Raw genomic sequence first — 26,202 nt, 5'->3', positions numbered from 1 at the left:
CGTTGGGTGGCTTGCGGAGTATAAATGTAGATGTAGATGTAGATGTAGAAAATTGCTGTTAATACTTAAAGTATTAGCAATTATCAACACCATAGAATTCTACTCCTCATTAAGAATTTGTCACAATGAAGTTCTCAGAAGGAGGCTCTATCAGAATGTGGAATGTCAAACTTTCAAGTCTTAACCAGATATTTAAAAAATCTAAAAAGGGAATGAATTTTAACTTAGTTGGCATTAGTGATTTAAAATAAAAAGAAGATAATCATTACTTGTCATTTGACTACTCATATAGGGTAATAAATGCAGTGTCAGTGATTGATTTAGTGTAGGTTTACATTGTTATGAATGAAAATAGATGGTAGCAAATTGAGCTACTAATAGTAAGAAAGGGAAAAAAAGTAGTTTTCTCTGGATGTTTACAAAGCAAATGATTGCCACCAATGTATTGGTTTGCCCACCATGGAAAGCTTGATTGATGAAATTGAAGGGATGATAAAATGTGCACTGCCTGTCAAAAAATTTAAGCACCCAGAGGGGGGGAAGGAAACAAAGTGAAACTTAATGGGTTGAGAGGGTATTTGATATTATATCAGTGATCACAAAACTGAATCAGATTTACACAGCATTTGGCAGTATGGGTCCATTTATCAGTGTGGTATTGCACCACATCTGGCCTGGATGCATGCACTGACTTGGTTTGGGAGGGCATCATAAAGCCATTGTATCCTCTTCAGAAGCAAACTGACCCTCATTGCAGCATCAGTTCCCTGAGAATGCAGTCATGCGTGTGTGGGTTGCATTTGCATGTGTGTGTGTGTGTGTGTGTGTGTGTGTGTGTGTGTGTGTGTGTGTGTGTATCTTTGCTATATGGTGAGTGGCAACTCTCCTATTCATAATATTGTTACATTCCATCCTGGATTTGGATGTTGCAGTGATGAGTATTGCTACAACAATGTTCTCTGATCACTAATCCTTGTATCCATCAAGATGGTCCATATTTGCTCAGGATTATTTGTTGCTAAGAAGTCAAGTGTGTTTTCACAACCATTTACAATTTGAGTGGAGTCTTGAACTAATTGCTCAAAATAATTTTTGGAGAAGGCATTTTGTACAATTTCTTAAGATGTGGAGTGGGATATGCCACTGGATGCCAAGTGCAAACTCTGGTCTCTCAGTACTCCTGCAGCCTGTGTTGTGCATGGAAGGTGCTCTCTGCCTATACTGTGATTTTAGTTGGCTGATTGTTGGGTCCCAAGCTTTGCTGAGAGTGAACCCAGTGTCTCTGTTGATCAGCCCATCAACCACTTATATCTCAATAGCCTCCATCAGAACACAGACCAAAAATGACGAGATCTGTATTAGCAGTTCCATTTCTTCATACTTTATGGAGTCCCCTGTAACGAAGAAGTGTTCTACAACTGTAGATGTTGTTAGTTACTCATGTTTTGAGTGTTCCCTTGCATCTTTTTTCAATCATCCATACAGTCTCCCTGGTGTATGCCTTACTGAATTTACACAGAATATGATAAACACCTGGCTTTTGGAGCTCCAAGTCATCTTTCACCGCCGGCCGGTGTGGCCAAGTGGTTCTAGGCGCGTCAGTCTGGAACCGCGAGACCGCTGCGCCGCAGGTTCGAATCCTTCCTCAGGCATGGATGTGTGTGATGTCTTTAGGTTAGTTAGGTTTAAGTAGTTCTAAGTTCTAGGGAACTGATGACCTCAGATGTTAAGTCCCATAGTGCTCAGAGCCATTTGAACCATCTTTCACCATACTTAATAGGGCACACCTTTTTGGAGGTGGATATTTAATGTTATATTGAGCCAAAATTCTGCTGAATTTGTTTGATACTTTGCGAGCATATGGCAGATATACCATTGTCTTCTCCTGCTCATTATTTTCTCTCTGCTGGGGTTGTACTTTCTGCCTGAAAGCATATCAGATCTATCTTTCATCACGTCCACTTTTCCTTGAAATCATTCTTGAGGTGGTTAAGCTTCCCTGGTAGGGTTTTTTCATCTGACATTTTGTGGGTCCTGTGTGCCAGTGTATGTAGCACATCCTCCCACTGTGAATGATGATGGCAACTGGCAGTGAGCTGGCCGAAGTGGCCGTGCGGTTCTGGGCATTGCAGTCTGGAAACGCGAGACCGCTACGGTCGCAGGTTCGAATCCTGCCTCGGGCATGGATGTGTCTGATGTCCTTAGGTTAGTTAGGTTTAACTAGTTCTAAGTTCTATGGGACTAGTGACCTGAGAAGTTGAGTGCTCAGAGCCATTTGAACCATTTGAACTGGCAGTGAGGAGATACAAATCAGTGTGGGTGGCTTTCCTGTAGACACTGTGTCCTATTGTGCCATCAGTTCTACACTTGACTAACATGTCCAAAATTGGGAGTTTGGCATTCTCTTACATCTCCATGGTAAATTTTTGATACTATAGTGCAGAGAGTTCAGATGTTGGATGAACACCTGATGTCTTTTACACCCATGTGGCCACACCACGAACATGTCATCAACATATCTGAAAAAGCATGTAGGCTTCTGTGTCCGGCTGGTACATTGGTATGCCTATATTGCTTACAAGAGCACATAGAGGAACGTCCCATTTGTGAGCCATAGAGCTTGCTGATGCAGTGGCTCATGGTTGAAGCTTCTTGATGATTTCCTTCAACAGGGACAGGTGCTGAAGCTCAATAGTCTCCTTCTTTGCTCTGTTGGTTGGATCTCCCTTCAATTTGTTCTATTCTGGATCCTCAAGTAGGTCATACATTTTGTGATTGTACTCTGACAGTGGAAGTAGCACGGCGGCATTTCCTTTGTCTGCAAGTGGAATGACTATTTCAGGACCATTCTGCTGTTCTCAAATGGCAGCTCTTTCTACTTTTGTGATGTTCATCCTTGGTGAGATGGCTCTAGTGAGTATGACTTTCAGGCAGACAGTACAAACCCAGCAGACAGAAAAATATGAGTGGAAGAAGACAATGGCATATTTGCTGCACACTGGGAAAGCATTCCACAACATCAGCAAAATCCTGGCTTGACGTACATTGCTCAGCCCAAACATTATGACCACCTACCTAATGGCTGGTATGTCCACCTTTTTTGCTGATAACGGTGGAGGCTCATCATGGCATGGAAGCAGTGACACCTTGGTAGGTCGCTGGAAGGAGTTGGCACCCACAATACCTACAGATGTCAGGGAACTGTTCCCCTGAAACATGACAGATTCATGCCCTCCCATTGGCATGATGAAGTAAGTACTGGGATTCATCAGATCATGCAACTCTCTGCCATTATGCCAAAGTCCAGTGCCAATAGCCACTCACCCATTACAGTCATAATTGCTGATGTTGTTGTGTTAACACTGGTGCATGCATGGGCCATCAGCTGCAGAAGACCATTGTTTGGAGTGGTCAGTGCCTTGTGTGTTCAGACACACTTGTACTCTGCCCACCATTAAAGTCTAATGTTAGTTCCACTGCAATTCACCTCCTGTCCTGTTTTTCCAGTCTGCCTGGCCTGCAACGTCCGACATCTGTAATGAAGAGTGGCCGCCCACCCCCACAACATCTGAATGTAGTTTCACCTTGGTTTCACCATTTGTTGGACACTAACCACAGCACTTCTTGAACACCTGATGAGTCATGCAGTTTCCAAAATGCTGATGCCGAGCCTTCAGGCCATCACAATCTGCCCCCAGTCAAACTCATATAGATCACACACCTTCCCTATGGACAGCACACTCACTGATGCTACATGCACTGCACTTGTGTCTGACTATCAGTCATTCCTGACCAGGTGGCACTGCTGTAGCCTGCATGGGTTTATATTGATAGTAGGTTGGTAGTCATAATGTTCTGGCTGATCAGTATAACATTAAATGTGTTTTCTGTCCACCTCCAAAAACATGTGCCCTGTTAGGTATGGTGAAGATGACTTGGAGCTCCATAAACTAGGTGTTTACTTTATTCCATGTAAATGCCATAAGCCGTATGTTGGGGAGACTGTACAGACAATCAAAGAAAGATGCAAGAAATGCAGAAGGCAAACTGAACTTAAGCATGCAACAAAATCTGCAGGTGCAGAACATTGTGTGGCTACAGAGGACTCCATGAAGCATGAAGAAACAGAAGTGTTAATACAGACCTCATCATTTTGGGACTGCTCTGAATGAGGCTAGGGAAATATGACTGGATGATGGGCTGATTAACAGAAACACTGGGTTCACCCTCAGCAAAGCTTGGTATCTAGCACTCAACCAACTAAAGTCATGGCATAGACCTAGGGTGACTTCTATCCCCAATGCAGGTCACACAAATACTGAGGGACTAGAGTTCATACCCAGCATCTGGTGACATCATACCACCTACCACTCCACCCATTGTAGCATGTGACCAGCAGTGGAGGAAGCACTAGAGGGGGTGGGGGTTGATAAATGTATAAAGGAGGTGGGATTTAGAAAAGTCGCTCATTCTTCAGGTATCACCTGAAGGTGACAGCAAGGTACACTGTCAAAGTATCATGTTACAAAAACCACTGCACCCGGCTGGACACCCAACAACATACAAACAGTTGATTTTCCAGGAAAACCTGAGATCACACAACTGCAATACTGATTGTTGCTATGTCTACTCTTGTCCTGTGTTCATCTTGCACTCTTTGAGACTGAAGCCCCTTCTGCACTTTCATCAGAGCTTCTAGCCCAAAAAGCTATCCAATCCATTCCACAGAGCCCCCGCTACTCATGTAGCCCCTTCTGCATGTAGTGGACACCAACATATTAACCAGAACCCAAAACCCTACCACCCTATGGCGCAAATCGAGAAATCTGCAACCTGCATGGTCACAGAACCATCTGAGCCTTTGATTCAGACCCTCGACTCCACTCTGTACCAAAGCTCGACAATCAATCCTATTGATGATGCTACAGATGATGAACTCTGTCTTCATCTTGTAAGCAAGACTGGCCATCCTTGCCACTTCAGCTAGCTGCCCAAAACCAGAGAGAATCTTTCCTGATCCAAAGCAACACACATATTTAGTACCAACATGAGCCACCATCTGCAGTTGGCTGCACACTGTGTTCTTCATGACATCCAAAAGCACTCATTCCACATCTGGAATGACTCCTCCCAGGATGCACACAGAGTGCACAGTGGATGTCTCCCAACCTTCTCAGTCGTACCCCAATGGGCTTCATTATACACCTGACATTGGAGCTCCCAAGTACCAGTAATTCTACCCTCTGTGAATTCCCATGTCTTGTGGGCTGAGAGGCTCCCTCTGGAACAGTGTGAGTGACTGCATCCGCCTCACGATCTTTGTCAGCCACAGATAGCACCCAAAACCTGTTCATGAATGTGTTACTCATGATTGTTCCAAGTTTCTGTCCCTATTTGTTTCAGATTTTGTGATTTCCCATATCTTTCTGTTGTATTGTTTTATCAGTTAATTTTGTACATAATGCATGTGTTTGGCCTTCCTAATTACACAGTTTTAGTTTATACAACATCTCTAACACTGTATTTCCACTGCTTTGTATGTACTGGCCCTCAGTCCTAGACAAAGTTTGATTTTTATGGCACACTATACTCTAATCCCTGCTGTTCCCCAAACTTCATGCTTGCTTACATTTGATTTGATTTTCATTTGTCTTTGGGGGGGAAGCTGGCTTCAAAATATTTGAGAAATAGGTTTAGAAATGAATAAAATTTCTTGTCCATTGTGTCTTCTTGATAGATTTATGTACTGGATGAGGAATGTGAAAATTATTTTACAAATAAAATACACAATATACGTCAAACTTAGGTTACTTGTTGCCCATTTTCATGACTTGCTTTTATATCAGTCTTATTCGACATTTAAATATTTTAATTGGGACTACTCATAAATTATCATATACATTAGAAAGATCTGTCAAACAAACATGATTTAAACTGTTTTTAACTGTTTTCTTTGTTTATTGAGTCTGTCAATTTACAAGGGAGGCTCTGAAATATTTTCATAGCAACACACCTCATTTCCTTATTTACAAGAATAAAGTTAAAGGGTTTATTATGCATGTAATTTTTGTTCCTGGTCTCATATTTATAAATACTATGATTATTTTCAAATTGTGAACAGGGTTTAGCAATTAAGTCTATAAAAGCTGTTAGCATGTCTGATATTTTAACATAAAGTACAGGGGTGTACTCCAGCTGTAGTCCTTAATAATGTACCTTCATTCACTACATGCAGGATTTCAGGGCTCTTACATCCATATAGTTCACAGGCCTGCTTATAGAGGTCACATGGATTGGCCCCCCTGGCATGCTCTGGTGATCTGCCAACGAAACAGTCTTATTTAAGTGATTGTAAATGAGTTCTCAGCCTATACTGTAACTTGTACTACTGTTGTCCAGTCAATGTGTTCTGAGCTATATACAACCTCCACTTCACTGTTGAATTGAATTGAATTTTATTTGATCCTGTAGGATTACATGGTGTACAGTGAGCGTACATGTAATATAGGACATGTCGGAAATACAGAAACCTTCATTATCACATATTCCCTAATTATTCTAACATCATTGTATCTTATATGTTTCTCTACATTCCATAAATGGCATTTGTTCTTGCTATAGCACTTAAAGTACATTTCTGTAGAAGAATATGGTATGTCTTAATGAACAATTTTCCCAGAATACCATTCCATAGAACTCTCTGGTGTTTTCAGTGTCAAAATCTATCAGGAACACAGAAGTTATTAGTGAACTTAAATGTTTAAGAAAAGTATGATTTCTGTTTCAAATTTGTATTAATATGCAACCCAAAGTATATTCATTAACCATTTTTTCATAATTCGCTTCAGTCATGTTCTGTGGTTATTTATTATAGTTTATCTAGTCTCACATAGAATTGAATACACTGTGTTTGATGAAGAGTCTTATTTATTTGTTCCTCCATTAAAGCCATAAACTTTCACAAATATATTCCTTAGGTGTATTGCAGGAAAGCCACTGATTAGGCTAGTGCAGTGGTTAACACACTGGACTTGCATTCAGGGTGACAGTTCAAATCCTTGTATGCCTATTTTGATTTAGGTTTTCTATTTTCATAAACTGCACAAGATGAACACAGGATGGCTCCTTTCAAAGAACATGGCTGACTTACTTCCAAATCCTTGTGTTCCATATCTGATGACCTCATTCTCAGTGGGGTGACAAACATTACTTTACCTTCCTTTTATATAAAAAAAAAACCAGTAGGCAAAAAATTTGTCATTGAAATATTTCAGTTTAATGTGGATTAAATGGCTGATACAGTTTTGAGATGAGTCCAGTGCCCGAGGAGGATATGGGGGTGGCACATTACACTGTAGCTGGAGTTGACTGTGGCGACAGATCAGCTGCTCCCGTTCGGCTGCCACTCTGAACATCTGTCACCCCCTATTGCGATCATGACAGCCTGGGACCACCTGGAATTTTGGCTGAACGTGCAGACCCACATGTGAGAGCTGGCCTGATAATATGGTGGGGTGCAGGGGTGAGGAGCCTGCAGGAGGTCAAACAGGGTACGTGGTCAGCCCCCATGCAAAATCTCGGCTGGGCTATGTCCATTGACAGGGGTGGACTGCTACATGATCAGGAGCCTGTTGAGTTCATCCCTTGATTTCGCTAACATCAAGTTTTTTTTTTCATCTGTGACCTGCACATCCAAAAAACCACTTGGCTTCTGAGTTAGGTGCTAGGTTAAATGGGGCCATGGTCATGTGCTTCATACCATTACATCTCCAAAGATTCTGAAATGCTGAGGTCATAATTGTGAGCCATTGCCAGAAACCGATATAGCTGGGACCCCTTCAGTAGCTAAGATAGTAGATAAGACCCGGACATTGGCCGTGGAGGATGTTGTAGACATCTGTACTACATATGGGAAATTTGAAAGGGGGTCAATGATGAGCAGTCACACTGCTCCTGGGAAAGGGGTGGCAAAATCTGTATGTACTCTTTGCTATGAGTGGTCTGGGCAGAGCCATGAGTTAAAACCCTGTACTGGGGCCAATTGGTTATGCGCCAAGGCGTAGTAGCTGCGGATGGTATATTCAATGGTGGTATCTATTTCCAGCCAATATACATGATGCATTGCCATTGCTTTCATTCAGCACATTCCCCAGCGGGCAGTGTGGAGCAGTTGCAATATGTAGGGATGGAGGGTGGGAGGGAAAATCACCTAACATGCTACCTTATCCATGGCTAACAAAATGACTCCATCCATAACATTAAGTCTCTATGTGAGGAAAAAACAAGTGCACCACTCTGGGACTGCATCTTTAGACAAATGTTTAGGCCAGCCCCACTGCACCACAGACACCTTGCAAAGGAGTGGGTCCTGACTTGTTTCTGCTGCTACATTGGGAAACTCATCAAGGGTGTGCTGCTGTTCATGTCCAAGGCAAAACACGGTGTTTCATGTCTGTCAAAATCCACATCAGGGCAAATGAGACAGGAACCAGAAGTAGGGTGGTGTGTGGTAATTCTGTAGTAAATTTCATAAGTCTAGTTACTAAGAAACAATGCCCACCACTGCAGGTGCAACACTGTTTTGTCCAGAAGTTTTGCATGGGGGCCAAAACATGACAGCAGGGGCTTGTGGTCCATTATCAGGTAGAGGTAGACATGGAACTTCCAGAAACACTAAATGATGGCCAACACCTCTCTTCTATCTGCTAAAAATTTCACTGTGCTGAGTTCAATTTCTTAGATGCTAATGCAAGAAGTTGTTCCATATTGTCAGCAAATTTATGTGACAGGACAGCACCAACACCACAGTCAAATGCACCTGTGGCTAGTGTTAACTGTTCACCAGGTTGGAACATTGCCAGAGATAGAGCTGACCCAGGACACATTTTAAGTTGCACAAATGCCCATTGACATGTCTCTGACCACACAAACGGAACACCCTTTTTACATAACTGATTAAGCAGGTGGAAAATATGAGCAACATTTGGAATGAACTTTGCATAATTATTGACTCTGTCCAGAGGAAGATTGCCCTCCTTAAGATTCTTAGGCACTGATAAATTAATAATGGTGGTCATGTGGTATTGTGTTGGCATAAGCCTGTCTTTAAGTAAGATGTGGCCCAAATACTTGCCTTTTGGCTGGAAGAAACTACACTTGGTGAAATTACAACATAGGCCATTGGCTTGCAACTGATCAAACAACAGTCGGAAACTGTACAAGTGCTGCTCCCACGTGGTCCCCATAACTAACAAATCATCCAAATAATTCACACAACTAGGGATACCTTGGATGAGCTGTTCTAGATACCTCTGAAAAATTGTGGGAGCCCTAGAGAGCCCAGAGGAGCCCAGAGAGCAATATGTAATATCTGTACATGTCAAATGATTTATTGATCACAAGAAACTGTTTTGTGGGATCATCAACAGGTGACTGAAAACAAGTGTAAGCAAGATCAACTTTTGAAAAATACTGAACTCCAGCCAATTTAGCTAACAGTTCCTCATACCTAGTGCTTGAGCAAAAATCACCATTTGTTTGTCATGAATGGGAGACTTACAATCACCACAGAACCAAAGTGACCAATAGGCTTTTGTACAATAACCATAGGTGCCACCCATTGGCTAGAAAAGACAGGGGAAGTAACACCCAGATTCTGCAGTCTGTTTAGTTCTGCCATAATTTTGTTCATGCATGGTGAATGGTATTGGATAGGCTCTACTGAACTTAGGTACTGCCAAATGGTTCAGTGAGATGTGTGCCTGAAAATTCTTAGCACAACCTAAGGAAGGTCAACCATCTGTTTGAAATTTTCATGCAACACATCTGTTTTCATTAATGGAATTGCATTAGAAATTAGATTTAATTGTCCTGAATTTGGAAATTGAAAAGCAAGAAAACATCAAAAATGTTAGTAGTTGACCAAGAATTAACTACAAGCAACATTAATTGTTGAGCTACATTTGTGTACTTAGCTTGCACCATGATTTGAACCTGCAGCAGGAGTGACTGGCCATTGTATGTCTTGCGCAACAGTGCACATAGTGGTGGGGAGCCAATGCACCCATTAATTAGGAATACGGCCACACCACTGTCCAACTGGAATTTAACCGTCATCCTGTCAACATCCAGGTGCAGTATGATATGCTGCATCCAATCTGCTGTTGTCCCTGGCAGTAGCAGCATAGTGTGCAGCATGCTAATGGTTGAAGTTGATGTCTACTGGCTGAGGCAGGCACTTGCAAAGTGTCCTGGCTTGTGGCAAGCAAAGCATATGATGTCACAGTACAGACAGCGCTGCTGGTGATGATGAGGGTTGCACACTGGACAGGATTTGATGGCACAACTTGTGCTATGGGCCACTGCTCGCTATGGGACACATCAACCAATGCAGAGGCTGGGGAAACACTAACTACTGGTGAATTCCATGGCACCAGACTGAGTTCATGAAGTGAATGAAGTCCTAACAAGTCTGGGACATAGCTAAGTTGGTGTAGAAATACAACAAATCCAAATCAGTAACTACTCAATACAGGAAAATAAACTGAGTCAACTTGTCTTTGCAATAGCATGATACAGACAGGTACAAAGTACAGCAAGCAATGAGCCATGTCACAAGCCTGAGCCATGGACTCAGTGGCAGTCACCACTGGGTGACACCATGTCCAAATAATTGACACCATGTGCGCATCATGGTGGTGGCTCCCGATACATTGGCGGCCCGTGGCAACTGCTCATAGCCTTAGTACCACTGACATACCCATGTCTGTTCTAGGTGGGGAATCTGAAGAAAATAGAGAGAAAAGCTGAATAATATCAAAACATTAAAGTATCTTGGGCCAGAAGACAGACTGTATTCTAAATTAGCATTACTAACTATACTGTAAAATCTTACACTCCAAAATTTAAAAAAATTATACATTGTGTCAAAAATCAAACACTTCAAAACAATGCAAAAACATCTAAATTATTACTATTAAATACAAAGAATAATAATAAAATCAGTGAAACACATTATATTCACTTCCCAGACAGTATCTGCGGCACAAATATTGATCAGTTGAAATCATTGACCAAATTGAGGACACACTCCAAAAAAAATCACAGAAATTGTAGGAGCCAAATGCACACTTGCTAGGGCAGAAACTGTATTAACCATCAGCCTCAAACTTACAACCATTAGAGAAATTGCAACACTAATGTCACTGTTAATAAGTTTTGGATCTTCTGACTATAAGGGTCTTTCTAGCAGATTATTTAAATCTTGTGTCGACATCATTAGATCCACATAACAATATCTATGTAAATGGCCAATAGCTGAAGCTGCATTTCTAAAACACTGAAATAACAAAAATGACGCTAATCATATAACCTTAAAGAGATGATCCCATTTGCTCTGTCCTCTGTTCTTCAAAAGTTTGGGAAAAGTAATGTATGAAGGAGTACTGACCCACTTTTTTCAAAATAATTTATTTGCAGACTCTAATCCTAACTTCCGTGGAGTGTTATCTATAAAGCAGTCCATATTTGGAGTCATAAATGACAGAGATAAACAAGAAAAATGTCCTTATGGTATTTTGTTTTACCTCATGAAGGCATCTAATTGTTTGGATAAAATATCCTTGAAGGGAAACTGAAATGTTGAAATGTTGTAGCAACTGTGGCACCCCTCTGCTTCTATGGATGGTGTCTTATCTTCATAACAGAGTAGCTACAGAGATGTATATTAGTAAATTACACAACTAAAGTAAGAGTAAATGCATAGCTATAACAATAATTATAGTTATTCTCATAATATCACATTTTAAAATAAATAATTTAATAACACTGAAGACTAAGCAGCCAAAATTCTTACCATCCCACTCCAGTACATTTCTTCTTCAATAGTGTCTACTGGTAAAAATCACTTTTAGCTAATCTGTGATATACAGCAATACAATGCTGCATACACAAAAATTTCTTGTCTACATTGCAGCCTTGATTTGTGAGGTTTGGTGTACTACATTCTTATTTCTTTAGCAGTCTGCATACATAAATAGAGCAAAAATTTAGAAGTCCCTTAAAATCCAGTTAAAAATTAAAGATCTAGCTTAGAAGCCACTCCTTGGATAATTTAATTTATTGTTGGGTTGAGAGAGAAACAGTAGTCCTTTTTGTGACAGGGTATTTTCTCCCAAGTGTATAAGGTTTCAACTTAAAAGTTTTGGACACAAATAAATCTAAACATGTTATAGTTGATGGACATTAATTGTCAATACAATTTTTGTAAGTAGTGTGTGACTGTCATTTATCTTTATTAGTGTGTACCTTGATTGGTTCCTGAGTCTCATGTTAGATTATTGAACCATAACATTCCCTTCTGTTACTTGTTTTAACAATTTTATAATAAATCTATAACAATGAAAAGCAGTTTTCCATAAACACAGCATGTTATTGCATTTTGACACACATAACAGGATTAAGTACATCTCTTGATTGAAACATTGTCTCAAATAACAACAATATAAATTGATTGTTTATTGATTTTTGCTGGAGGCTTTAGACATAACATAATATCCCTGCAAATGGAAATATCTGACTCAAAGTAAATGTACAGTACATGCTGGGTACATACATCTCTATAACTCACTCTGCTGCCATGCTTGTCCATTGCTATTGGAACTGTTGAATACCTAGGTTCTTGTAATCAAGTCCCTTTATTTTATTTTATCCATATTTTCCACTTGTGAACAAGACTGTATTCAATGCACAGAAATTAAAATTAATAAGGCCTTCAATCACTTTTTTTAATCACATGATGGCATTATGGACCCTGCAGATCTACCATCAGTTACAAATCATCGTAATATGTAATTTACTTCTGCTCTCGAGTGAGGTGATGTGAAATGTATGTTGCTGTTATGAGAAGGCTAGAGGCTAGATTCAGTACTTCATTAATCAAATAGCAGAAAATATGATGAGAAACAGTGGAAAACCTTCCCAAAAATTAAGTATTACACTGTTTTACACCATTTATCATCATATTTTCTGTTGTTTGATTCATGTAATACAAAACCTAGCATCTAACATTCTCACAACAGGAACATACATTTTGGATCACCTCACTTGAGAGCAGAAGCAAATAATGTATTAAGATCATTTTCATCTGATTATGGACCCACAGGGTTCAAAATGCTTTGTGTGATTCAATAAAACATGAAAAAATTGTGACTGGAGGCATTATTATTCAAACTTCTGATTATTTAAATTCTATTTCTTTAATATATAAGTGTTTGTGTGTTGGTAGTCCCCATAAGATATCATGCTGCAATGTAAAATAGAGTATTTCTTGTCTTCTTTGTGAAATTTGATATAAATGACATGTCTGTACACACTAGTCTCAATAAAAGTCATTTTATAAGCTACATTATGCAGCTAATTTTACTCTAATTCAAAGATAAATCATCTAACAAAAATGAACATGTTCTGTGTTTGACCAGTCTGTCATTTTCTAAAGATGTGAACATCTTGGACACCACACAACTTAAGTTTGAATCCTGGATTGATGCAGAGTTGCTCCAAGTTTTGAAATCAGTCCAATGAAAAATGACAACATCTGTTGGAAAAGATCTCAAAATGGAAAGATAATCAAACAATGATGGAAAAAACTTCTACTTACCTAAATGTGGTAAGTATAAGTTCTTTCTATCATTATTTGATTGTAGTGAAAACCAGGATAGATTTTAATAAACTGCTAAACCAGTTTCCATAAGTAGTACTTCAGTCATGTGAGCTGGTACATCTTTTTCTGATAATGATGTCAAGCAAAGTGCATACAATACAAGTTCATAAAACACCATACAATCACTATCTGAGTTTAAGCAAAACTTCATCCATTACTTCCTCACAAATTACAAGTGAGACATTTGTTCTCCAGCTGATGACTTACTACATTTATTTATTTGTATCAAGTTTTTGTAAAGTATGAAGACTGTGGGAGGCATATCATTAATCAGTACTTCTTCATGCATTTAGAAGATACTCCTATTCTCTGTCTGTGAGTGCACTGTTGAAAGTGGAGATATATGGCCATTAGTTATACGTACCAGATGGTTATGATTGAAATTAAAGTACAGCTATTCACAGAGGTTCAGTGTGCACTGTAATTGTCATATGGCGCCAAAACATGGTAAATACACTCCTGGAAATTGAAATAAGTACACCATGAATTCATTGTCCCAGGAAGGGGAAACTTTATTGACACATTCCTGGGGTCAGATACATCACATGATCACACTGACAGAACCACAGGCACATAGACACAGGCAACAGAGCATGCACAATGTCGGCACTAGTACAGTGTATATCCACCTTTCGCAGCAATGCAGGCTGCTATTCTCCCATGGAGACGATCGTAGAGATGCTGGATGTAGTCCTGTGGAACGGCTTGCCATGCCATTTCCACCTGGCGCCTCAGTTGTACCAGCGTTCGTGCTGGACGTGCAGACAGCGTGAGACGACGCTTCATCCAGTCCCAAACATGCTCAATGGGGGACAGATCCGGAGATCTTGCTGGCCAGGGTAGTTGACTTACTCCTTCTAGAGCACGTTGGGTGGCACGGGATACATGCGGACGTGCATTGTCCTGTTGGAACAGCAAGTTCCCTTGCCGGTCTAGGAATGGTAGAACGATGGGTTCGATGATGGTTTGGATGTACCGTGCACTATTCAGTGTCCCCTCGACGATCACCAGTGGTGTACGGCCAGTGTAGGAGATCGCTCCCCACAGCATGATGCCGGGTGTTGGCCCTGTGTGCCTCGGTCGTATGCAGTCCTGATTGTGGCGCTCACCTGCACGGCGCCAAACACGCATACGATCATCATTGGCACCAAGGCAGAAGCGACTCTCATCGCTGAAGACGACACGTCTCCATTCGTCCCTCCATTCACGCCTGTTGCGACACCACTGGAGGCGGGCTGCACGATGTTGGGGCGTGAGCGGAAGACGGCCTAACGGTGTGTGGGACCGTAGCCCAGCTTCATGGAGACAGTTGCAAGTGGTCCTCGCCGATACCCCAGGAGCAACAGTGTCCCTAATTTGCTGGGAAGTGGCGGTGCGGTCCCCTACGGCACTGCGTAGGATCCTACGGTCTTGGCGTGCATCCGTGCGTCGCTGCGGTCCGGTCCCAGGTCGACGGGCACGTGCACCTTCCGCCGACCACTGGCGACAACATCGATGTACTGTGGAGACCTCACGCCCCACGTGTTGAGCAATTCGGCGGTACGTCCATCCGGCCTCCCGCATGCCCACTATACGCCCTCGCTCATAGTCCGTCAACTGCACATACGGTTCACGTCCACGCTCTCGCGGCATGCTACCAGTGTTAAAGACTGCGATGGAGCTCCGTATGCCACGGCAAACTGGCTGACACTGACGGCGGCGGTGCACAAATGCTGCGCAGCTAGCGCCATTCGACGGCCAACACCGCGGTTCCTGGTGTGTCCGCTGTGCCGTGCGTGTGATCATTGCTTGTACAGCCCTCTCGCAGTGTCCGGAGCAAGTATGGTGGGTCTGACACACCGGTGTCAATGTGTTCTTTTTTCCATTTCCAGGAGTGTACTCTAATGCATTAATCCAGAACCAGTTTACACTGGAAAAAAAAATTAGTTCCAGTTTTGGCAGCTAGATGAAAATCTGATGCTGTGAGTGCAAGAAAGACACATAGAAATATTTCCATATGTAATGAATTAGGAATGTGACATGGGCAGAAATGGTCATACAAATGAGAAAAGCAAAAATTATTTTTGCTGCTTCGTATTATTAAGTGTACCGTGGACCATGAAATGGACAATTCTTGTGGCACTACAAGAGCACTAACACTACCCAGGGCATGTGCTGCATGGCAGCAACAACAATTTTGTCAATAGTTCCCAATGGGATAAGTTAACTTTCCCTTACAGGTGCCACACCAAGCTCACCTGTGTTTCCAAATTTAATTATCATCTTCTTTAAATGATTTATTTACATCAGGCCTCTCCTCAGACCTTTCAGTTGGCAATACTTTCTCAATGCAGCACTGTAATTGCTGTCATTCACATAAAACAGTTTCACTGAAAGCGCACGGTGTCTCTTCTTGATAACCATTCTGTTTACTCACATTATGGTTTGTCAAATGGCAGTGTGGATGTCATACCATCATACAAACAGTGTGCAGTGCCGGATTTGCACCTGATGGCCATGATCAGCACTGATTTTTTTCCAACATAAATTGGTTCCCCAATGACACATTATTATATCTACCAAGTTTCATTGCCCACAATGGACCTCCATGAATAGCTGCACTGTAATTATAGCCACATGGTATATTGTTTTTGTGGGCCTGCAATTTGTTCTCTTGTTTCTCAGTTGTCTACCTGTATTAATGTAGAACAGAGATGAGAAAATAGATCCACCATTGTCTGTGTTTAATGAACCACTATTTCATTCATTAAAAATAACAGTGAAAGCATTCCTTGCAATTCATAAATTGAATAGGAAGCCATTGACTTGATGCATTAATGGCTAACTTAATAAGAGTTGAAACTTTCTGGCAAATTAAAACTGTGTGCCAGACCGAGACTCAAACTTGGGACCTTTGCCTTTTGCAGGCAAGTGCTCTACCATATGCTGAGCTACCCAAGCACGACTCACACTCCATCCTCACAGCCCTGCTTCTGCCAGTACCTCGTCTTCTACCATCCAAACTTTACAGAAGCACTCCCGAAAGAAAGGATATTCATGGCTTAGCCACAGCACAGGGGATGTTTTCAGAATGAGATTTTCACTCTGCAGCGGAATGTGCAATGATGTGAAACATTCTGGCAGATTAAAACTGTGTGCTGTACTGAGACTCGAACTCGGGACCTTTGCCTTTCGAGGGCAGGTGCTCTACCACCTGAGCTACCCAAGCATGACTCATGCCCTGTCCTCACACCCCCACTTCTGCCAGAGCACTTGCCTGCGAAAGGCAAAGGTCCTGAGTTCGAGTCTCAGTCCGGGACACAGTTTTAATCTGCCAGAAAATTTCATATCAGCGCACATTCCACTGCAGGGTCAAAATCTCATTCTGGAAACATCCCCTAGGCTGTGGCTAAGCCATGTCTCTGCAATATCCTTTCTTTCAGGAATGCTAGTTCTGCAAGGTTTGCAGGAGAACTTCTGTAAAGTTTGGATGGTAGGAGATGAGGTACTGGCAAAAGTCAGGCTGTGAGGATGGGGCGTGTGTCATTCTTGGGTAACTCAGTTGGTAGAGCACATGCCTGCGAAAGGCAAAGGTCCCGAGTTCTAGTCTTGGTCCGGCACACAGTTTTAACCTGCCAGAAAGTTTCACATCAGTGCACATTCCACTGCAGATTGAAAATCTCGTTCTTAATAAGAGTTTTTAGTCTGTACATGCAATTAAAGGTGACAGGGAATCATAGTATCATATTTAATTGGACAAATGTCAGAATGGCAGACTGAATGTTTCAAATTGCTTACATTCACTGGTAACTTGTTTAAGAGAATTAAATAAACATTTTTGAAGGAAATTATGTCCCTTCAGTGTGAGAATTTACATAATTGTTTATAGCATATCACAAATTGCTGTAACAATGGGATAGAGATTTGAACCTCAAAATAAACACAAAATAAGCCCAATGTTTTTGAGTGAACTAAAATGTCTAAATAACACAAATGTTTAATTTGTTTACTTTAAGTACACCTTTTTTGTATTGTCCATCCACAATAATGAATGAAAATCCATATCTAACCTTCATTTCTGTATGTTTTCTGTCTGCTATATAATAAATCTAATTCTTGATAAATATATGGATTAATGTTACTGTACTTACATTATTTTTATAATATTTACCATTAATTCAGTATTGGTTTTACTGCTTGCCATAGATCAACCTAAAGGAATTCTCCGTCCTGTTGGAGGCCATATTGCCACACTTGCATGGACAATGCCAACAATATATGGAATTGGATTGGATGATGTTTGGTGGACAGCATCTGACATGGGATGGGTGGTGGGTCATTCATATATTTGTTATGCACCTCTAGTATATGGTGTCACATCAGTGATGTATGAGGGAAAGCCTGATCGTACACCAGACGCTGGCCAGTATTTCAGGTATGCTCAATATCTACATGCATATTCATCTATATGAATGAAAAACAAATAAGACCCACCTATGATACAAGTAAAAAATAACCAAATTACATTAACAATGTGTCAGAAATACTGTTTATTATTAATGTAAATGTCTTTGGTAATACATTAGTTCTCAAAGCAGAGGAATCCCACAGGATTTAAAGGCATTTCTTTCAGCTTCTTCCTTTTTCTTCCATTACAGATCTTCTTATCATGTAAGTTGTGTTGCTGTATCTCTAGTGTCCAAAAAACATCTTTTTGTAAAATTTATAAACCTTCCATTTTCTTACAGAAGCTTCTGGGTAGCTATTATACTTCAAAAAGGTAGCTGCATTTCCATTTTAAGCAATCTTTGTGCTAGGTATTACACTTTCTATAGATTCCAAATTACTGTTCTTACAAAAGCTCTAAACTTTATCAGCAATAACCTATGAGCACACACTGCTATAAAAGTCCCCTCTGAGCTGCATTTCGTATGTATTAATTTTGGTCAAATAATTGTTAATTTCCTCTGTGCTTATTTAACTCTTAAATTTCCATGCCAATGTGATATTGTATGTGAAAGATGAAGAGATTCCTACTTTCAAACTACCAGTATTTTAAAAAATTCACTGTCTGGTATTTAGATATCAGTATCAGTATCATTCACAAATTTCTAATATTTTCATATGGGCTTTCAGCTGTGATGTGCAGTGTCAGTCTTGTAAAAAGTACAGAAGGAATAATTATATCTAAAAACAAAGATGATGTGACTTACCAAATGAATGTGCTGGCAGGTCGACAGACACACAAACAAACAAACACAAACATACACACAAAATTCCAGCTTTCGCAACCGACGGTTGCTTCGTCAGGAAAGAGGGAAGGAGAAGGAAAGATGAAAGCATGTGGGTTTTTAGAGAAAGGGTAAGGAGTCATTCCAATCCCGGGAGCGGAAAGACTTACCTTGGGGGGAAAAAAGGGCAGGTATACACTCACACACACACACATATCCATCCGCACATACACAGACACAAGCAGACATTTGTGTGTGAGGCCTTTGTCTGATGAAGAAATAATGACGTTAAAACCTGTCGGGAGCGGCTAAAAATGATCAGTGATGTTTGAAAAACGGAAGTCGAAATAAAGCGAAAGTTATTAGAACCAGCCGAAATGGTTGTTTAATACGTGAAAGCAACTGTTTTTGAACTAGAAACGGTGGATTTTATAGCAGCGATAGTGTTGAAAGCGGAAAATAATTTTTTTTTTTCTTTTTTTTTGTTTGGAAGTTGGTTACGTATTATTGAGTATGTATAGGTGGGATAAAATTGTATAGTAGATTACGGTAAAAAGGGGAAGGTGAATACAAAGTGAGACTACTGGTAAAAACAGAAAGAGAAAATAAGACGACAGGAAAGATTCCGAAATGCAACAGCGACAATAACAAACGTAATTGTTGGGTTCAAATTAATGATATGAATATAATAGAGGGAAACATTCGACGTAGGAAAAATATATCTAAAAACAAAGATGATGTGACTTACCAAATGAAAGTGCTGGCAGGTCGACAGACACACAAACAAACAAACACAAACATACACACAAAATTCCAGCTTTCGCAACCGACGGTTGCTTCGTCAGGAAAGAGGGAAGGAGAAGGAAAGATGAAAGGATGTGGGTTTTTAGGGAAAGGGTAAGGAGTCATTCCAATCCCGGGAGCGGAAAGACTTACCTTGGGGGGAAAAAAGGACAGGTATACACTCACACACACACATATCCATCCGCACATACACAGACACAAGCAGACATTTGTCTGACAAATGTCTGCTTGTGTCTGTGTATGTGCGGATGGATATGTGTGTGTGTGAGTGTATACCTATCCTTTTTTCCCCCCAAGGTAAGTCTTTCCGCTCCTGGGATTGGAATGACTCCTTACCCTTTCCCTAAAAACCCACATGCTTTCATCTTTCCCTCTCCTTCCCTCTTTCCTGATGAGGCAACAGTTTGTTGTGAATGCTTGAATTTTGTGTGTATGTATGTGTCTGTTTGTGTTTCTATCAACCTGCCAGTGCTTTCGTATGGTAAGTCATATCATCTTTGTTTTTAAATATATTTTTCCCGCGTGGAATGTTTCCCTCTATTATACAGTAAATAGTATCTTTGACAGTGTGATGGTAATGCAATGTAAAAAGTAAAAACTTGAGTAGTAAATAAATATATCTACGGAGTAAACAAAACTGGGACAGCATAACAGTTTATAGTAATATACAAAACCAATAAAATAAAATTAGTACTTGACAAGGGTACTTCAGGAGGTATAAAACAGGAAGTGTGATTCACAAACCAATTAAAAAAAAGAATTGTCAGTGTAACTACAGAATATATGAGTAACTTACACAATATCAATAAGATAAAGAGAAATGAAAAAATGCAGGTAAATGGGGGATTGTGATGGAACCTACAGTAAATGTCATAATAATTTTTCAGTTTTGCACATCATCATTTTTTGTACACTTGCAACTATATCATGCCATACATATAATGAATATACACAACAAGTATCACAATATATGCTATTATATAAAGAATATAGAAATGGAATTGTTGATAATGGAGCCCAAGAATCTCTGAGTGGAGAGGTACACAAATCTTTTAGTTAACAACCATTTCAGTTTTCCCTAAAAAAGATTTTCATGGAGCTATTTGACAACCTATTATAGACTCCAGCTTCAAGTGGACTGTGATCTATAGCTCCTTTATTACTTGGTATCCTATGATACCTATCTGGAAGGTACCAAAGGAGATGTGGAGCCACACTGACTCCAGCACCATGGCCAGGTGCTATGTTTCTCGGTTGAGGAACCATGGCACAAACAGCCTGATTGAGGTGGTCCCACGCATTCTTAAATGGTTTAAATCAGGGAGTTTGGTGCCCAGGGGAATATGCTAAACTCATCCTGGTGCTCCTAGAACCATACAGATATGCTGCAAACTGTGTAACACATTGCATTGTCCTGCAGAGCATATGCCAAGGAGAAAAAAACTGCATGTAGAGTTGGAGATGGTTCCCAAGGATAGATACATGTTTTTTTGATCCATTGTGCCTTCCAGAATGATGAAATCACCCAGGGAATGCTACAAAAACATTTCTCAGATCATAACAGTCCCTCCTCTGTCCTGGACCCTTCCATCAATTGTTGCAGGGCCATACACACCAACAGCCATTGTCCAATGAGTATAAAATGTGATTCATATGAAAAGACCACCTGACATGAAAATTCAAGCCTTTGTTGCTCATGAACAGTAGTCAGAATGGATGGATGAACCATGCACCTGCTATAGGGGCCCATACGCAGCAATGTTCGCTAAATAGTCATTGAGGAGACACTGTTGGTAGCTTCTTGGTTCATCTGGGTGGTCAGTCACTCAACAATTGCTTGTCTATTCACCTGTACACATCTCCGCAGCCATCGCTAACCCCTATCATCTATGCCCATGGTGCACCACTGTTGCCTCTGTGCCAGTTTTGGACAACGCCATTTTGCCATGCATGGTATACTTTAAGCATGGTAGCACATGAACAGTTTTCAAATGTACCTATTTCAGAAATGCTTCTACCCTTGGCCAAAAAACCAGTTATCATGGGCTTTCGAACATCAGATAAGTCACTCTGTTTCTATATTACTACAACTGCACTTTTTTCCACATTCTCTTGACAAGCTTTATATACCCTCTACTGTTCATGCTGCCAGCTGGCATCTGGGAGAGGTTATTGCACATTGATACTGAACATAGGTGGTGGTCACATTAACTTGAGTGGTCTATGTAGGTGCTCCCTTTTGAAGCCTGAATATCCTATTCATGTAAACTGTGGGTGCCCTATCCCAAGTTTCAATCCCATATTGCACATCTGAGAGCGTTAATCTGTAGTACACTTGTTAAAGGACAGTAGGGGTAGTTATATTTAGTAAGTAAATATTGCAGCTAATCTTTTTACAGATGTGGCTGATATGTTTTTCATGTAAGATGTTCATCAATCACAATGCCTAAAAACATGTTTATCAGATGTCTCAACTGCAGACAGTGATTCACTATATGATCGGTTATAATTTAACAAGATCTTCATTGCAACAATCTTGTCCTTATTCAGGGTAAGTTCATTCATTGTTAGATATTCTGTGATCAGTTCAGAGTTCTCTTTATTTCCTTGTATTACTAGCTGTTCTACATGGCCACAACCAATAAATTATGTATCATCAGGATAGTTCACCAGCTTTGAGTTTTGCAGCTGTGTTATCTAATTTATGCATGCAAGAAACAAAAATTGCCCAATAACACCTCCCTGGGGATTCCACAGTTTACTGTTGGGGTTTTGCTTTTATTCTTACAACACAGTTTAGTACACTGTCTCTTGAAGATACAAACTTAGAACTTAAGTACTACTCCTCTTACACCATAAGTTTCTTATTTGAATAACAGTACTGCAAGATTCACAGAACAAATGGTCTTAGACTTATCTAGAAAATTCCCAATAACTTTGCTTCCTTTATCTAGTCTGTTTAGCAGTTCAAAGAAAAAAAATTGCTACTCCTGTTATTGTGGATCACCTTTTTCCGAACCTGTGCTGCAAGTTGTTTACCGACAAAAGATTCCATTGGGTCTAAAATTAGTGTTTGAAGCAATTTGCCAAGTGTTGAAGTCAATGAGATTGGGCTGTAATTATTTATGTCAGTGGCTGCTCCCTTTTTATTCTTTGGTCATATCTTCAGTAATTTTTAAAAGTTCAGGAAAGCTCCCTCGGGCCAGTTCAGTTGAACCATTTATTGGTTTTATTAATTCAGTTTTGCATTCCTTACATAAAGTAAATGATACATCATCACAGGCATTAAATGTTTTTATGTTGAGTTTTGAGATTATTTTCAGTACCTCATATTCTATTACACTCTTTATGAAAAATGGATTACTCCTTTTGACTGAGTTTATTTGTAGTGTTGTTTCAATTTCTTCTTTGCATGCCTTTCTAAAATGTTTTATGAAGTCTTCTAGTGCTATATTACTACAACTTGAATTCTCTTTGTTTACTACATTCCAAGTTGTTATGGTAACATTACTGAATTCACTTATCTGTTGAACATAATAGTGAGCTTTTAGAATCTTCAGGGATTACCTATATGTTTTTTTCTAGCATTCTTTGTTCTTTGTTAGAGGAAATTTAAGATTCATTGTGTAATCTGCTTCCCTGTATTTTTTTAAATGGTCAGTTTTTGGTTTATAAATGAGTAAGTCATTAAGTGGAATCATTTTGTAGTCTGTATTAATCTCTATAGGTAAGGCTCTATGTTCCAAGAAATAGTATTCAATAGTTCTTGCCACTAATAGTTCCCAATTTAAATTTGCAACCGGACAGTCAAATTTATTCTGGTTGGCAAAAAATTTATATTGACATAGTTATAGCAATATAACAAGTCAGAATATCTAATATAATTTACATTATAGCTTAAGGAATCTATGTTCCCATCTCCTATTATTACCGTATATGTTTGTTGATAGTTTATCCAAAACTTCATACAAATGGCAGGTGAATTCATCTACATCAGTATTTGGTGATCTTTACAGGCCAACAATTATTAGACCAATTTTACCTACCTTTATTTTTACTGCTGCTGATTCAAAGGCCATCTCCACACTGAGTTTATCAACCCAATCAATGTTTTCATACTGAACATTATTTCTAATGCAGATGCCTAAACCACCAGACTTGTGTATCTTTCTACTACATGCACTCACAGTTTTGTAATTATTTAATTTAAAACTACAAATCTCTTTGGTCTTGGTTCCAAATTCATTCACAGTAAATGAGTGATGCCATAGTAAGTGGCATGATGGCTCAAAATGCAGTTACATCATGAACTGCAGCTTCTACACATTACAGTTACAATTTGAGAGGAACTGTTTCCAGTGTGCTCTCAATCAAAATCATATGGGTGGAAATGAATGCCATTGTGCAGTTTGTAGTAGTAAAGTTCTGCTAAGGACTAAGTAAGAGAAATGAAAAACAGTGTTGAATCACTAGGTGAACTACAAGCAAAATTAAAAGATGAGTATTACATACAATGATGAACATCAAGATTCAGTCATTAGTCTGAAAATTTTTGAATTATTAAGCTTCAAGCACATTAGTAAACATAAACCTTCACTCATTAATTCTATCATTAAGTACTCCATTAAACATACAGATGGCATTTATACTTCTGTGTCCCAAAAAGTCAATCTGCAGAAAACGCTCATGTGACTCTCCTTCTCAGATCTTTAACTGCATCTATGGCAAGATTATGATGTCAGAATCTCTATAATGAAGCTGTGGTAATCCTTATTTTTCTGTACTGTGGTACTGCAATCTGCAATCTGTTATTAATTTATTATTTTTTTTACTTAAAATGTCCTTTATATAGAAATAAATCTTGTTATTGTTTGCTCATAGGTCATAATGACAAAATGTGTTACTGTCAGGGAATTTGTAAATGAAATATAGAAATGAAACATCATGCTTTTCTGAATGTACACTCTTAGTTGCAAGGTTGTAGTTGATTTTTATGGCAATGTAATGTGCCACAATTGCAATAATCGTATTTATATGGTTATCCATGTGTGACTGTGATTACAGCATGTATCTAACCTGGCCACTAACTGTAACTCTGCACTCAACTAGTTCAGAGTTGTCATGAGAAGTATTTAACTATCACTTGTGGAATTGACCACAGTAGGCGCAGTATTGTGCAAGGTTATTTCCAGCACAACTTCTCTACCAGATTCTAGTCTCCTGTTGGAATAGACTTGCACCTTCTGAGGAAGACAGTTGAAGTATTTGCTCTGGATGTTCCATTTACCTCTTAGTGTGTATGCAACTTAAATGTGTGAACATAGCTTTCACACTCACTGTTGGAATGAAAGCAGAATAGGGTGCTATGAGATGCTTAATACAATTTTCAGTATGATGTTGGAGTCATAAACTGAGGTTCATTGTGAAAGAGTTTGAGAGAAGATTTCCACTGTAGTGGATACCAAAGCCTTGGCTGAGGTTCTGTGCATTGGTGCTACAACAGGAAATTAAGAAACAGTATCAAACATAATTAGATACATGCAGTTCAGAGAAGTTCCTGTAATGTTTCTCAAGTGAGTATAATTGCTGTGATACATAAAATGCGTGACACTGTGAGACAATTATGTAGGAGAAATATTTATTTAGGTGGTTTCAGCATTTTTTGTTAACTTTTCAGGCAATGTGTCATGGACATATCAGGCTATGTTCTGAAGAATCCAGTGAGGAACCAAAGTCCTAGGTAGCTGTATGAAACACTCTTAAGGGGACATTTGGACTAATGGTTTCAACTTTTCATCCTATTAGAAACATAATACTTTGTGTCAGTTGAAGATTGGGCTAGGGCTCAATAGGCTCTTAGAATCTCCATATGCATTTGCATGTTGATTAATCAGTTTTGTAGTGGTTGATACTGATATCTGCTCAAGAACCACATCCATCACTGTAGTTGTTGAACAGTTCTGTCTGGTAATCAAACCTCAGTGCAAAAAATGACGTAAGGGGTGGCCAGTAAATATTTTGCTTTAAACACAGAAATACAGAATTTTATAGGTCTTTTTACGTCTCCTTCTTAAAATTAAATTATTGAAAACATGATTCCCTTTAGACGCACAGTATACATGAACACAGTTGTCTTTTCTTTAGAAGTTTCAGTTTGTCTGTGCAAGATGTTAGTGGAGTTTCCTCAAAATACAGTACCATATCTTTTAACTGACAGAAAAAACTGATAGGCTGCATTTTTGTGTGAGCATATCAGTAGCACTTTATAAAATTTGCGTTGCAAATGCAAAGCCACACCATTTAGTAGCTGTTTACTGACTATATGTATTTCAATCTAAATTCTAGATTTCATGCTAGTAATTTTACAGTCTACATAGGATCTTGATTTTTATTGCTGATTTTAATTTGCAGGGATTTTGAGTGTGTAGTCATAATTAGATCATACGGGTTGTTTGGATGTCCATGGCT

General features: G+C 39.6%; 1 protein-coding gene across 1 annotated transcript in view; it reads left to right on the top strand.

The window, feature by feature from the left end:
- LOC124555550 (acyl-CoA synthetase short-chain family member 3, mitochondrial) overlaps positions 1-26,202 on the top strand; it is a 324,870-nt gene that overhangs the window by 182,750 nt on the left and 115,918 nt on the right. Inside the window, exon 7 of the mRNA XM_047129506.1 lies at positions 17,906-18,134. Coding sequence (XP_046985462.1) covers positions 17,906-18,134 — 229 coding nt within the window. The remainder of the gene's footprint in view (positions 1-17,905; positions 18,135-26,202) is intronic.

This window comes from Schistocerca americana, chromosome X, assembly GCF_021461395.2.
Source record: "Schistocerca americana isolate TAMUIC-IGC-003095 chromosome X, iqSchAmer2.1, whole genome shotgun sequence".
Lineage (NCBI taxonomy): Eukaryota > Metazoa > Arthropoda > Insecta > Orthoptera > Acrididae > Schistocerca > Schistocerca americana.
Note: the sequence above shows the minus strand (reverse complement) of the source record. Positions and strands in the feature narration are given on the sequence as shown.